The sequence below is a fragment of the Branchiostoma floridae genome, chromosome 1 (genome assembly GCF_000003815.2).
Source record: "Branchiostoma floridae strain S238N-H82 chromosome 1, Bfl_VNyyK, whole genome shotgun sequence".
Taxonomy (NCBI): domain Eukaryota; kingdom Metazoa; phylum Chordata; class Leptocardii; order Amphioxiformes; family Branchiostomatidae; genus Branchiostoma; species Branchiostoma floridae.
In genome coordinates this window covers 16,371,148-16,385,139 of record NC_049979.1, presented here as the reverse complement: position 1 = coordinate 16,385,139, position 13,992 = coordinate 16,371,148, and the positions used below count along the sequence as shown (strand labels likewise).

At 42.3% G+C, this 13,992-nt stretch overlaps 3 protein-coding genes across 4 annotated transcripts in view; 2 read left to right on the top strand and 1 right to left on the bottom strand.

Moving 5' to 3' along the window:
• The window catches only part of LOC118412119 (nuclear valosin-containing protein-like), a gene marked incomplete in the record, with an annotated part of 8,962 nt that extends 2,515 nt beyond the window's left edge, over positions 1–6,447 (top strand). Inside the window, 15 exon segments of the mRNA XM_035814763.1 lie at positions 269–384; positions 649–750; positions 858–975; positions 1,125–1,266; positions 1,463–1,600; positions 1,939–2,063; positions 2,222–2,301; positions 2,482–2,604; positions 2,931–3,098; positions 3,384–3,506; positions 3,798–3,897; positions 4,030–4,136; positions 4,428–4,504; positions 5,058–5,232; positions 5,797–6,447. Of these exon segments, the coding sequence (XP_035670656.1) occupies positions 269–384; positions 649–750; positions 858–975; positions 1,125–1,266; positions 1,463–1,600; positions 1,939–2,063; positions 2,222–2,301; positions 2,482–2,604; positions 2,931–3,098; positions 3,384–3,506; positions 3,798–3,897; positions 4,030–4,136; positions 4,428–4,504; positions 5,058–5,232; positions 5,797–5,847 (1,745 nt within the window).
• LOC118412717 (transmembrane protein 196-like) lies at positions 5,973–9,978 on the bottom strand. The gene is made up of 3 exons (XM_035815748.1): positions 8,902–9,978; positions 7,532–7,594; positions 5,973–6,939 (listed from the first exon to the last, which is right to left on the bottom strand). The coding sequence occupies exons 1-3, from the start codon at positions 9,139–9,141 to the stop codon at positions 6,598–6,600; spliced, it is 645 nt and encodes a 214-aa protein (XP_035671641.1). The 5' UTR covers positions 9,142–9,978; the 3' UTR covers positions 5,973–6,597.
• Positions 9,979–11,815: 1,837 nt separating this feature from the next.
• LOC118412464 (regulator of G-protein signaling 7-like) overlaps positions 11,816–13,992 on the top strand; it is a 25,620-nt gene continuing 23,443 nt past the window's right edge. Inside the window, exon 1 of one of the 2 annotated variants that reach the window (XM_035815343.1) lies at positions 11,816–12,930. In XM_035815343.1, coding sequence (XP_035671236.1) covers positions 12,853–12,930 — 78 coding nt within the window. In that variant the 5' untranslated portion in view covers positions 11,816–12,852. The remainder of the gene's footprint in view (positions 12,931–13,992) is intronic. The other variant, XM_035815350.1, reaches the window with a different exon arrangement.

Below are 13,992 nucleotides of genomic sequence, written 5' to 3'. Positions count from 1 at the left end.
CAATAGATAGACTCTCTTGTAGCCTTTAGTGCTCCCAGTGTTCGGGTTATCAAAGAATGCCCAAACAAGGTTCCATTTATGTTAAAGTTGAAATATTGCTTCCATTCCTTTGACATACACATCCAATATACATTACACATCCAATACACATTGGATATGCATATCAAAGGGGACAGGATATGGCCACCATGAATTATGTGATTATGTGATAAAGACATATGGCACCCCTCCCTGATTATTCTCCTGTAGGAGGTGTGTAAGCTGCTGGTTCACCTGCGCCACCCTGAGGTGTACCAGACGTTAGGAGTCACCCCACCCCGGGGGTTCCTGCTGCACGGACCACCGGGCTGTGGCAAGACTCTGCTGGCTAATGCAATAGCTGGGGTAGGTACTACATGTCAAGTCTCAACATGAGAACTACGATGCGACTATGCTAAAAAAAGGGGGCATACATCTGCTTTTCAAGATTTATTCTTTATCAAATTAAGTCATGATGAAATTGAAAACTTTTAAGGGGTTTGATTGGGGTTCAATTTTGACCATTGAAATGGTGCATTTACATTTTACAGTTACTGTATGTGATATATATATAATATATATATGAAGTCAGCATACATGCATACAGTAGTTACGTCTCTCTGTCCCCAGGAGCTGGAACTACCCCTGCTGAAGATTGCTGCTACAGAGATTGTATCTGGAGTGTCTGGAGAGTCTGAGGAGAAAGTCAGGGACTTGTTTGAGAAAGCAGTGGTAAGGCACCTCTACATGTACTTGTCTATACATAGTAGCATTTTTTTTAAATGTAACTTCTCATCAGTTTTACCATCATGTAACTGTACTTGTTACTCCTTCTGTAGGCCTGTGCCCCCTGTATCCTGTTCATTGATGAGATAGATGCCATCACACCTAAGAGGGAGACAGCCCAGCGGGAGATGGAACGGAGGATCGTGGCTCAGCTTCTCACCTGCATGGATGGTCAGTCTTCACACCTGTGGTAGACTCATCACCTGATGCTATCTGTGAACGTGAAATAATAGTAGTGTTGTAACATGGTGAAAAAAATACAGGTTGTACATCTTAATTCAAACACAGTACTGTGTACTAACTGTTATGTCGTTGCACAGATCTGAGTGCCAACATCAGTGCCCATGTGCTGGTGATCGGAGCCACCAACAGACCTGACTTCCTGGACCCAGCTCTGCGGAGGGCAGGCAGGTTTGACAGGGAAATCTCCATGGGCATTCCTGATGAAAGGGCACGGGCGGGGTAAGACATACGGGTATTCTGTGTAATATGTTACTAGACTGAAACATGTTTTACACAGTATTTTTATCATGACATCCATTTGCTATCATTCTCATTGGCAACATCTCAGATTTAGTAAAGCTCTTACCTTCCAAACTGTCTGTTGTAGTGCTGAAGCATTTTCTGACAGAGCATCAATGCCCCTTCCCTGTGTCAGTATTCTGCAGGTGCTGTGCCAGAAACTACGGCTGTCTGATGGCTTCAGCTACCGCCAGCTGGCACACCTGACACCTGGCTATGTGGGGGCTGACCTGAGTGCCCTGTGCAGGGAGGCAGCCATGACAGCTATCAACAGGTCGGTGGTTATGTACACAGGGGCAACTGGACTACTTTTATTCACTAAAACAAAATTGTATGGTAGTAATTTTGCAATGTACTTGATTTAACAATAACATGAAACACTGTTATCATGTTCAGTACTCAGGAGTAGTAGCAATGTTAACTGTTTTTAAAAAAGATTCATCAACATCAAATACAGTGAGAAAGAAGCAAAAAATTAATCAAGCAAAGAATTATCATCTCCAGGCAACCAGTTATTTTAGATTTTGAACTATTAATGGTACAATGTATGTCACCAGTTTCCTCCAGCTAGTGCATCAACGGTGTTGTCTAACTGATTTTACTCTGTCCCAGAATTCTTACTGAGCGTGAAGAAGAATCAAGAAGAAACAGTGAGGTCACTGTTACAGATGCAGATGTTAGTGTGGCACCTGATTCAGGTACTTTATCCATGGAATCCCCTGGCTCAAGGATATCAGGTAATGAAGATTCAGTTTCTTAAGCTATATTTGTGACATGTAAAGCTGCTAATCTTTTCAATGATCTTTGGCCAATATGCAATGTTGCAAAAAAATTATCAAATCTACAGATGACCAATGCATTATCAATGCTTCATTCCTTTCCTCTCCATGCACAGTCCTGAGCTGGTTGAAGGATCAGCCTCCACTGACACAGGAGCAGCTGCAGAATCTCAGTATCCAGATGGAAGACTTCCAGGTCAGACAAATCTACTAAGATTCTAGAAAATAAAGACAAAAAAAACATGAAAACATGCAGCAAGTACAGTTATTGTATTTGTCTACAGTCTGTCCCAGGCTGGAACCAGGTTTTGGACTTTAAGTTGCAATACACAGTGATATACATACTTTCCATTAAGCAGTTTGTTGTTTTGTACAGGTGGCACTTACCACAATGCAGCCCTCTGCTAAACGAGAAGGGTTTGCTACCATCCCTGATGTGACCTGGGATGATATCGGGGCCCTGCAGGACATCAGGGAGGAATTGACTATGGCCATACTTGTCAGTTTTATGTACAGTAATGGTGTAGAAAGATATGATACAATACGATACGATACGATACGATACAAGATGATATGATGATTATACAGATAAAAGAGCAAAAGATGATATAATGCATTCAAATGCAAATCTTAAGAAGTAAAAATGGGTATTTTCATTGTTTTTTCACTGGAAAATAAATGATTTTTGCATCAAAGCAGCCTTGTTTTTGTTGAATCATGCAAGATCTGGAATGAGTCACGAAATCGGTCTAGAGACCTGTTGGAGAATTTTATGATAAATCTATTACAAATGTCCCATGAACAAGTAAAATGCTTGTGTTCCAGGCACCAGTGAAGCACAGAGAAAAGTTTGAGTCCCTTGGGCTGGTGAACCCCCCAGGGGTGCTGCTAGCTGGGCCCCCAGGGTGTGGGAAAACCCTCCTGGCCAAGGCCATTGCTAATGAGTCAGGAGTCAACTTCATCTCTGTCAAGGGCCCAGAACTCCTCAACATGGTAAAGTTGATTACAGGAACAGTTTCAGCTATGCTCTATTTGTATTTTGTTTTTGTAACCATGTGTAGTGGAGACAAGTAGATGCTCAGGGAATCAACTGGTATGTTGCTCTCATATAAGACTCTGTGTCACAGTGGCCGGCGGCCACACAGCCTACACACACACACAAAAAAGATGTTTCGTTTTTCCATATTAGAAAGTGGAATTAAAAACAGTCATTCCCTGTTTGGTTCAGCTTTGCTTGCATATGTTTCCAACTTTGGCTTACTTTTTTGTCTGCTGCAGTACGTAGGTGAGAGTGAGAGGGCTGTGAGGCAGGTGTTCCAGAGAGCCCGAAACTCGGCACCTTGTGTCATCTTCTTTGATGAGCTGGATGCCTTGTGTCCCAGGAGGTCCTCTGCTGGGGAGGTAGGATGTCAGACACCGTTAAGTTGCTCTGCTAATACACAATCATGGGTCTTATGGGATCCAGTGTGCGCTGCAAATATTCTAGACGCTTCATAGTTTGAAATTTAAGGATAGAGACTTGGTAAGAAGCCAAGGGTTTTTATTAAATACTAGAATCAACTCATACATGTACATGCATATAAACGTTTATATGTTGTTTCTTATGGAGTAAGGTTATTGCAAACATGTATGTAATAGAATTGAATTCTAGTTTTTAAGTGTTCACTAAATCAAAAACCTCCTGTTTTGCAGTCCAGTGGTGCAGTCAGAGTTGTCAACCAGCTGCTGACGGAGATGGACGGACTGGAGGCTCGTAAACAGGTCTTTATCATGGGCGCCACCAACAGGCCAGGTATGGAACTGCAGTAGCATTTCTTTGATCAGTTTGCATCTAAACTTTTTTTTGATGTTCAAGTTCATATTGGCACATAGCATACCATCTTAACAATGGATATTAACCTTGACCAACACCTTCTTTGTCCAGATATTATAGACCCCGCAGTGCTGCGGCCTGGAAGGATGGACAAGCTCCTGTTTGTTGGGCTGCCCAGTGAAGTAGACAGGGAAGCTATTCTTAACACCATCACAAAGGTCTGTTGTAGCTGGCTGTTATAAGCAATGGTGTCATGAAGTGTATCTCTGTTTTGACTACTTGCCTTCTGATTGCAATTTTAATTTCTGGTATTTATATTGTATACTACTAGATTTGCGGATTTGTGTTACTTCTGAAAATAATTTCATCAGGTTGGTGGATCATAGGACATAGGAATGTTGTCTTACACAACCAGTTTATCTCACCTGCTGATTTGTGTTATGTTGTCTTTGCATGATCACTGACATATTCTGAATCTTACTACTGTCCATGTTTTTCCCAAATGTTAGCATGGCACCAAACCTCCCATTGACGAGGATGTCTGCCTGGCATCTATAGCGAGAAATGCTCAGTGTAATAACTTCACGTACGTTCATTATTCCTCGCCTTGTATTTACTCATCCCCAGTGCTGGTGTACATTTTTGTATAACAGTCATTGTAAAGACTTGAATTGCTACAACACGTACACACAGGCATTGGCTTGTATGCCATGAATATACAGTATTATTGTGGGACAGGTTACTTGACATATAATACGACATGCCGCCAGAAAAGGAAATGAAGTGCCTTTGTGCCTCAGTCCTGTAACAGGCATGTTTGATGGCACATTTATTTTCTGAAAAGAGCTTGATTGCCTTTCCCCCAAGGATAACTCTGCATGATGTATTTCTGCTTCTGTCAACATTCTGATGTTTGTTAAGATATCAACCAGTCAGGGTGCTTCTTAGCTTTATTACCTAATAAATCATCCAGTGAATTATGAAGAGCTCATTAGTCTGCTGTTTGATTACTGTTGTTAAAAACTAACAGTGCTGCAAGATGATATTTCCACTGTTTAAGTATCTCCATAAATTATAGGAAATGGTTGTTCCATTCTGCCCGTGGAAATGCCCCACATTGTGGTTGTGTTTCCCTACAGTGGTGCAGACCTGGCAGCTCTGGTGCGTGAGGCTGCCATGAGCGCATTACGGGAGTCTGTGGTGCATCCTGGGACAGCGTCTGGCACAGACTTCATCTCACCTGGCCAAATCCGAATCAACCTACAACACTTCAACAAGGCATTCCAGAAAGTCAGGCCTTCTGTTTCAGAAAAGGTGCATGACCACATTGTATAGATCTGTGAATTTGTGAGTGTCCTAAGGTAGTGTTGTCATCAGCTGTCAATGGATGATTTATAGATGGCTCACCAGCTGACACGTAACCCTTAGTCAGCATGCAGCTCACACTGTGGGGGATTTGTGGAGGATTCCTCAGGCTGTGTTCCAACTGCCGGCACTGCTCCTCGGGGATTTGTAAATGACACATGATTATAAGCAATTACAAGTTGTCATTGCATTGCCTCAGCACCTGCCACTGATACAGTATGGTGTACAAAAATGCACTGGGCCACTGGCATATTGTAATTGTGACTATTATACACTTAGGTGTTGGATGTTCTAGTTTCTCGAGTAAACATCATCTCAATATATTCTGTCACGTATATGCCATGTTGTTTGTAAGAAGCTATCAAAATGTATAATGAAGGAACTAGGAACTTTTGAATTGTGATTTCTACTGTAGTTGTGCATAGAGAAGTTCTGTCATTTGTACACTTGTACACTGGGTGTCCAAATTGTTACATTTGGTCCTTACTCCTGACTTTGTGCCTTGTTCTGCAGGACCGAGCCATGTATGAGAAGATGTGGGAGAGAATCAGACAGATGGTCTAGGGGAACTACACAAATAAAGATAAATTGTCAAAATTAATAGAGAATAAATAACAGCTAAATGTAGATTAACATTTCCTGTAATGCAGCTATTGTGACTCATATGGTATTGGGGGGAATATACAATGTACCATAAATACTCATGATACTTTAATTGCTGTGGTATTTGCAGTTACATGTACCTCTCATGCATTTACATGTAATAAAAACACCATACCCTACTACTGTAGACTGAAATAACTAACTTTGCAGTAACAGCCATGTACCCTTGCCATATTGATGTTAGCTAGTGAAAAAAACTTTCATTTGGGTTGTGCGACATTTTACAGCTGAAACAAGACAACTACCAGTATTCTAAAATATAATCATGTGAATATGTCTATATTATTTTGTGTGAAGTCTCTTATAACAAGTGCTTCAGTTCACATCTGACTTACAAATGTTTCCTATATTTACAAGGGTTATATTGTATTTACAAGGTAATATCACCTGATTACATCATGCATCTTGAGGCTATCTAAGATGTACATGAAAATAGAGTAAGTACCATATATACATGTAGTAGCCCTAGTAATTACAACCATACTTCATGCATAGTTTTCCACAGAATACAATGTTCAATAGCTGAACAGTCATGGAGTCCATTATTGCAGATACATTTTGTGCAATACTGATGATATGAATCAACTCTGTCCAGGCACAAAATATTTCACTTGAAACTGAAGATGTTAGTGTGATGCCTCACTGTTGGTCTCATATGGCAGTTGTTCTAACCTCTGCATCATCTGGCTGTTCTGTCATGTCGATCCCCTCCCTCAACATGAACAGTCGCCTCTTCTCCTCAGAAGCAACCCTACAGGCCAGGAAGGTTAGGACAATGGTGGTGGCACAACCAATCCCAGCAGCAACCACACACGTCTTCCCCAGAGCTACTGTCACAAAAGGGTCCGTCACCGCCTTCTGGAAGGTGGAGTTGGTGGGAACAAAAAGTTGGATTTCCCCCGACTCCAAGTCTTCTACAAACAGTCTGAGGAGTTGGATGTACACCAAGCTGAAGATCAGGGAGATGGTGCAGCCCACAGTGAAGCACAGAATCTGTAGGGAGCATGAACAGTTATGTGAAGTTCATTGGCATCAGTGGCAAATCAGAAGCTCACTGAAAGTGCAGTGGTAGAACAGTGGCTTGTTTGTTTTACCATAGATCATACTACAGAAAAGACAACTTTCACATGTGTATGGGTCACATGAAGATTAATGAGTGGGATAAACCAGCTGGCAACATAGCTCCCTGCAGACTGTACCCTACAATTCTATTTGTTGTGATGAAAATCCAGAAAATGCCATGAGGATGGTAGTAAATGAAGAACTTCCCTCCAATGCAGAATTTTGTGTTCCATTCATCAAAAGATGTTAACCATATAAGCTTGAGGATCAACTTTTTGCTAGACACAATTGTCATATCTTTTCTGCCATGAAACATTGGGATGAAATAATGTGTACAAAATGTTACTTGTGATCATAGTTTTGTAGGTGGATGTTCTTTTTCTGTATAATGGCAAATACCACTAACTGTATAAATGATTCATGAACTGAGGTATGCCACATACCATATCGATAGTAAAATTAAAAGGATCATAAGTGGTTACAACTATTACAGCTGTTAACTGTTTGGAAAGGTCCAGCTTACCAGACAGGCTGATGAGTTGTTACAGCCCACATGCACCAGGCCCAGGACTCCACTGAACAAGAACTGTGGAAAAGGGATGCAAACATTGAAAATGGCAGAAATTGCTAATAATGCTGAATTTTCATAGACTGTCAAAAATTGAAATACATGAATCATCTGTACACACTAGCGGTATTTTTTTCCATATGAACAATTCATAATTGTGTTAAAATACTAGCTGTTTTGCTTCCAGTTCGTAGTGGAATTTTCTCGTTTTAGTTTCCCAACCTTAGCACTGTGTTCAATAATAGTTTAATGAGATGCATTGTTCGATACAAATTGCCATAAGAAAAGCCATATACACGACTGTCTAATGCTACATGTGAAGGTCACTGTCTGTATTAGATCCGTATTGACAGTCTTTGTGCGCATAATAAACATACGCATCTTAATCGTTTTGTGTGAGGTTTAGGTGCGCAGGAATACCACAACACGGCGCAGTATACATACCTGAAATTGGTAAAAATGTCAGTACGGACTCTATATATACGATCGTTTATAGAATCGTTTTTAGAAATGTTTAAATCCCATATTTCATTAGTAAGCTGATAACAACAGTTAATAGGACCTTTACTGCAGTGAGAACACGGATAAATTGCCGTGACTAGCACGTCGAGTTGAGTGTTAAGTTACATCATTCGGCATGAAAACATTCCGTGCAATTAAGTGGAACGCATTAACAAAACGGGTCTCAGCTAATAGACGAATGTGGATTATGTCAGCCTGAAAGGTTGTTCAGTCTCTGCCGTAACTCAATTTCACCATTCTTCTTGGACCTGTGATGATTACACATGCTTTGAGCTACGATAGAAAGTGTTAAGGTTGCATTATCATGTCTCTCATCTTATATATCGACAATAGGATGGAGACATGTGTACATTAATAATGCAGCACCTTTATCTGCGAAATCCCGTAGCTCAGGGCTTGCTTTGGTGTTCACTATCATTGATAACTCCTCGCCAGTTAAAAATACCTCGACGCTATGCACAGGTACTCACAGGCTGCGCCACTAGCTCACTGTCAAATGTACCAGCTAGGGTTCTGACGTTGGTGAAAACTCGTGAGAGGCAAGGAAACATTGGGAGGCAATTAAGCCAGTGCAACCGCCTTGACGGGATGATTGGCACAAAACCAAATCAGCATAATGAACAGACTGGCTATCATCCATGAGGTCGGCTCTATTTGTAACTTCCGCGACAAAGGTTATGATACGAGCGTAGGAGTCAGCTACAGCAAAATAAAGGTGATATTCTGGTTCCCTACGTGGTGCCCGTTAATAACAAAGTCATTGTAATCTAGATATTCTCAGAATAGCACTTCTTGTAACTTACACAGATCCCACAGGCAATAGCAGACAGACTGTTAACGGAGCCGATGGTGTTGCCAGGCTGGAAGGCTGCGGCTGTGCCCGATCCTATCGTCACAAGTCCCACAAGTATGGTCAGGCTGGAGAGAACCACCAGGGCCGTCGTTACCGCCCTCATCTCCCGGCGTCGCCTGGCCTCCGCCAAGGCCTCTTCGTTCTGCTGCCTCTCTTCCCATTCGGAGAAGAACCTCCGACCTACTGGCATGCTTGGAGCCGCCACTTTCGTAGGATTACAGCTACGTATGATGCACCAACCCCGCTCAGTACAGCTGAGTTTCCACGCAACAACCTCCTAGGCGGTCCCTACACGAATTCCCGTCGTGGTGTGACGAAAGTGTACTGTAAAAACTGATGCTGAGTCAATTAAGTAAGATGGTGATGGTGATGGTAATAAATGTGCAGCGCTCAAAGGTAACGTTATAGTATACTGCCCTGAACAAAAGGCTGATAGGCATCAATTATTCACTAGGATCTGTGACCTCGGGTCGTTCAATTGTTCTGTATCGGGTTCGATTAAAATAAACCCACTTACACGGTGGTATTGATTGTACCGAGCAAAATGTTACCCGCCAACAAAGAAGCAACTGATTAGTTCATTTCACATATCGTTATGTGGTGGGTATAAAACACGAACCAAAAAAAGAACAGTTATTCTGTTAAATCAGTCCCCCGGGATCAAAACAGCCCAATCCCAAGGGATCGTGTGTTTTCTGGTGTTCTACCCACCTGATATTCTAATATCGTAATCAAATATGCCAATTGTCCATTTTCATGCCATAAATATCACTTGCATATGATGCAAACAAACAATAATATTGGTCTTTACCTGAAGAAAACTGTGGACCAAGAGAATATTTGAGATGATCGATATCGCACACAAGAATACGAAAAGTTTCTTAATTAAGGGAAACAGCGAATCCATCACAGAAGTTGAGCCTTGGACTGTCTTGTGTTTCTTTAAATCAACAGGAGCAGATTACCAACACTACAGATCCTGTTTCTCTTGGGCCAATAGGCCAAGCCATAATCATCGGCAAATCTTTTGAACCCGCAACACACCAACATATACTAGTATGTATAGCTCGAATGAAGATATCTACAGTTGAAGTTCGCGCTTTTCACCAATGAACGAGACGAAGTCAAAGTCGTGCTTTGGTTCAGCAATGACAATTCTATCGAGTTTTAATCGATTTTGAGCGCGATGCATGCCATGTAGACAGCCCTACTGTAGAGTAGACGTATGTCTATTATGAAATCTAGGGTTATCGTTGAAATCCTCTGAACTCCATACCTTCTAATTCTCTGCTAGAAAGAAATGTTATTACGAAATGGCGATAACAGCACAGCTACTGGTCAGTTTCTCTCGAGAAGCCATGCAGCCCAAACAGCCTCTGGACCTCCAGCACTGTTTGCTCAGCCAATCAGCACTTATCTTTAAATGACTAACCAGGTTATTTTTTTTTCATTTGATTATACCGGTCAAAGGCTCCTTCTTATTATGTGAAAAATATTGCAGGGCTGTAGTTGGCTGATAGCCAGGTCGCAATAAATAAAACAAGCTCATCAATATTTACAAACGCGACGCTGAAAAGGTTCCAAAAGGATTGGGAAGAGGGTGGATCATTTGGCATGGCCATATACAGAATGGCCGGGTAATTGTATACCTGTACAGGACGAGGATCGATAGACAAACTGTGGACACGGAGCGCTGACAAAGCTCATTTGTGGAGCGGGGCCGTCCTTGGTGCTGAACGCACATCATACGAATCGCTGCCTTAAAGCACCCCCCCCCCCCCCTTAACAAATGGTACGGATGAAAAGTGAATATAAGTTGACCGCGTGCCAGGCTTTCCATTTGGTTGACGCTGTGACCCTAGGGATTTCGCGAAAATGTGAAGTTTACCTTATTATTGTCCAACGAGCTACTGGGAATGGGCTGAACGTTATTTTGCATGATCAAAAATATACGATGCACTATCTGGGGCGACGAGAATACAACCCAACTTCCCCTCAGGCGCGCAAGGATTGATAGTTGATTATCATGGCATCCGGCGAGTGGGGAATTACAAACGGTGTATCAGCCTTCTTATGATATACTCTGTGGTCAGGAGATGTTTTAATGTAGCGCGGTCTGTATGCGTATCAGTAACGCGATGCTAACTCTGAATTCGTGAATGCAGAATGCCCCGGTATCAGGACAACTCGGCACCTGGGACGACTCGGCACCTAGCCAAGTGGGAAAACTTGGCACCAAGAATATGACATAAAATTGTGAAGGTTTGTGAGAAATGCAAGATGTTTAACTGCAAAACATTTCTCTCACTGCAATAACTTGTAAGTCATACAGTCGGCACAATTTTACGGACATTTTGAGGCTCTGAACGTCACTTCAAGGTACGTTAACTTTGAACGGCCGAGGCTCTGTCTATATCAGATCGGTCATCTCAACGCGTTTTTGAAACCTACAAACAGTTGTAATTTATGACCAACAAAATATATTGAACTGCTTATTACATCTATTTTCATTTGTACTAACTTGCAAACACGGTGATATAGAAGAGAAGTAGAGTGACATCGTGAAAGAACGCCGATATAACAACTAAAAAATGGCGTCGCCGGCGCGGCCCGCAACATGTTTTGGGGATCTTGTATCCTAAAAATTTGTATCCAAAACGTTACCTCGTGGAGTGAGATTGATTTTTACATTTTTATGTCACTTCTTATGCTGCCGGAATGATAGGATTATCATTCTTCGAGTGCAAAATATGAAAGTTATGTGCCGAGTAAGTATGGTGCCGACTAGGGCCGAGTTGTCTCAGGTGCCGAGTCGTCTCGAAACCGAATGCCCCCACTGGCGTATCTGTTGGATACATTCCCAACATTTCAATCAGAAAGTCAAACGTGAAAATTCGTGGAACAGAGGGGTAAGCGCGTATGCGTGACTGTATTTTGGAAAAGGGGAGTTTCTTGGGGCGTTCATATAAACTAATCTGTGTATGACCGTTATTATTATGCAAATCGTTTTTGAGCTTGCTTGCTTTCCTTCTATTTGCTTGTAACATTATATTTAATCGATAGACAACCTAGAATCAAGGAGATTAACCTCCTTGCTAGAATTAATCGGACTTCACTACATTCCGCAGATATTGAAGAACTTCCATTCTTTTGATTGATTGTTTAAAATATTACCACGAATAAAACGCTATATCCATGATCTCTGAACTGTTCTTTTTTTTACGGTTTCTCGGGTTTGAAATCATGTATGTTGAAACCCTCTGATACCCTTGGATGACGTCCCCAAAATAACCCTCTTATTAACATGTGAACATAATAACAGGCACAATCAAACGACAATTGCCCGGATACCCTCTCATCAGTAATATCCTGATGAAAATTCTTCAAATATTAGCGAAAACCAAATAAGGAAAGCTGGGGATGTGAACTGGAAAATGCGTCCGTATGCACAAAAACAAAAGGCATAATGAACAGCCGACTTTGGTGGACGGTTGCGTCATCAACATGGCGCACCTGCACGCTGAATGATAAGCAAGGCCGGGCGCATCCTTAGCATTTCAAGTAGGAGCTTGAGCTGAGTGATGTTCGGAGGTAGCTGTTGGAAACCTGCACCCTCGGGAGATGCATGTGGACGGAGACAACACATCAATAGCTCCAGGCCACCGCTATCCGAGCTGCCCTCTCGGCTGAGACCTGATTACCAGTAAGGAGCGGTGTACTTCTGTCGCCCGGGAAGAAAACATCTCTGTTCCCCAGCCTCAGTCAGGTCTCCAATATGGAGCAGAGACGTTGTATACTCTGATACATACTGCCTCAGATCGATACCAGCCTCTTAGGAACATAACCCCACAGCCTTGTCTTGGCTGCCTCCTCAAGGAGACTGAAGACTGTGATAGAGAAAATGGCCGGACGGCACAGACGGCGGAGTGAAACCAACGGGCCCATAAAAGAGTCGCCCAACTTGCTATTGTATAGGAAGGTAAATGTTGCGTCCATTTAATATATAGTCATGGTACGTTTGCGATTACCAACAAAGATTTTGCAGGGGGTTTCAAGGGTAAAGGCCGTTCGTATAACGTGTATTATGATGTCGGCCGCGCTTGAAGGCGTTTTCCGCCAGTGAAGGGATTATCTATTCCAATTCACTGGGTTCAGACGAAATCAGCATGTGTTTAACGCAAGCTCGCCTCCCCACAGATGATAAAATTGCGATTTTTAATACTAAGCACGTAATAAATTGTTACAAATAAATATTCAAATTGTAGGTTCAGCACAATTAGTTAACCGCCGGCATGCACATTTGTGAGGTTGATGTTTTGACAGGTTCTCGCTCCACCTCACTGCACCCCAAATCGCCTGGCCTTACATGTACCTTACATTAACGACGAGGAGAGCAGGTAGTAATTGTTCAGCCTGATGTTTTTCTTATCCGGTGTTGTTAACACACTAAGGTCACGCCGCGCCGTGTGGCGTGGTGCCTCTTGAAATGGAATCCTTGCGTCTCCAGGCGCTAAAATATCTTCCTTTCCTCAGGGAACACCCATGGCCTTTCTCACCAAAAGAACCTACAGCTTTATTCACATTGGATATGTAGCAAGTCTTTAACAGTAGGGCGTTTGGAAATCAGCAGATGTGCTGGTGATAAGGGCCAGGCGACCTTTACTGGTATTCATGGCATCACTTTGAGTAGCCAGAGTAAGATGGGGGAAAGATCACCCACAGCCTAGTTCTGGTATCAGATGGAAACCTGACCAAGTTAGCCCAACAGTCATCAGTGAAAAGGTGATGATCAAAATACAGCACCTTCAGCTAGATTTCCATGGAGCCATTCCAGGATTACAAGATCCAGGGCTTTCATTTCTAAAAAGGAGTCAAAATAACACAGTGCAAAGGTGTTAGTGTAGCTTACTTATCATTTGAATCCACACACCTTTCTTAACCATTGCTCAACTTCTGTAGTGCTCCGGGGTTGCCAATACCTATACTGCTTTATGAGACAAAAGGTCACCGAAAATGTGCAATCTTACAAGGTTGTTTCCTC

What these genes read in the sequence shown, in the direction of transcription:
- LOC118412717 (XM_035815748.1), bottom strand. Translation starts at nt 9,141, where the DNA reads ATGCCAGTAGGTCGGAGGTTCTTCTCCGAATGGGAAGAGAGGCAGCAG. An exon ending in CTATTGCCTGTGGGATCTGT is followed by an intron (nt 7,595 to 8,901) that starts GTAAGTTACAAG and finishes CCTTTTCCACAG; the next exon opens with TTCTTGTTCAGTGGAGTCCT. An exon ending in ACAACTCATCAGCCTGTCTG is followed by an intron (nt 6,940 to 7,531) that starts GTAAGCTGGACC and finishes TGCTCCCTACAG; the next exon opens with ATTCTGTGCTTCACTGTGGG.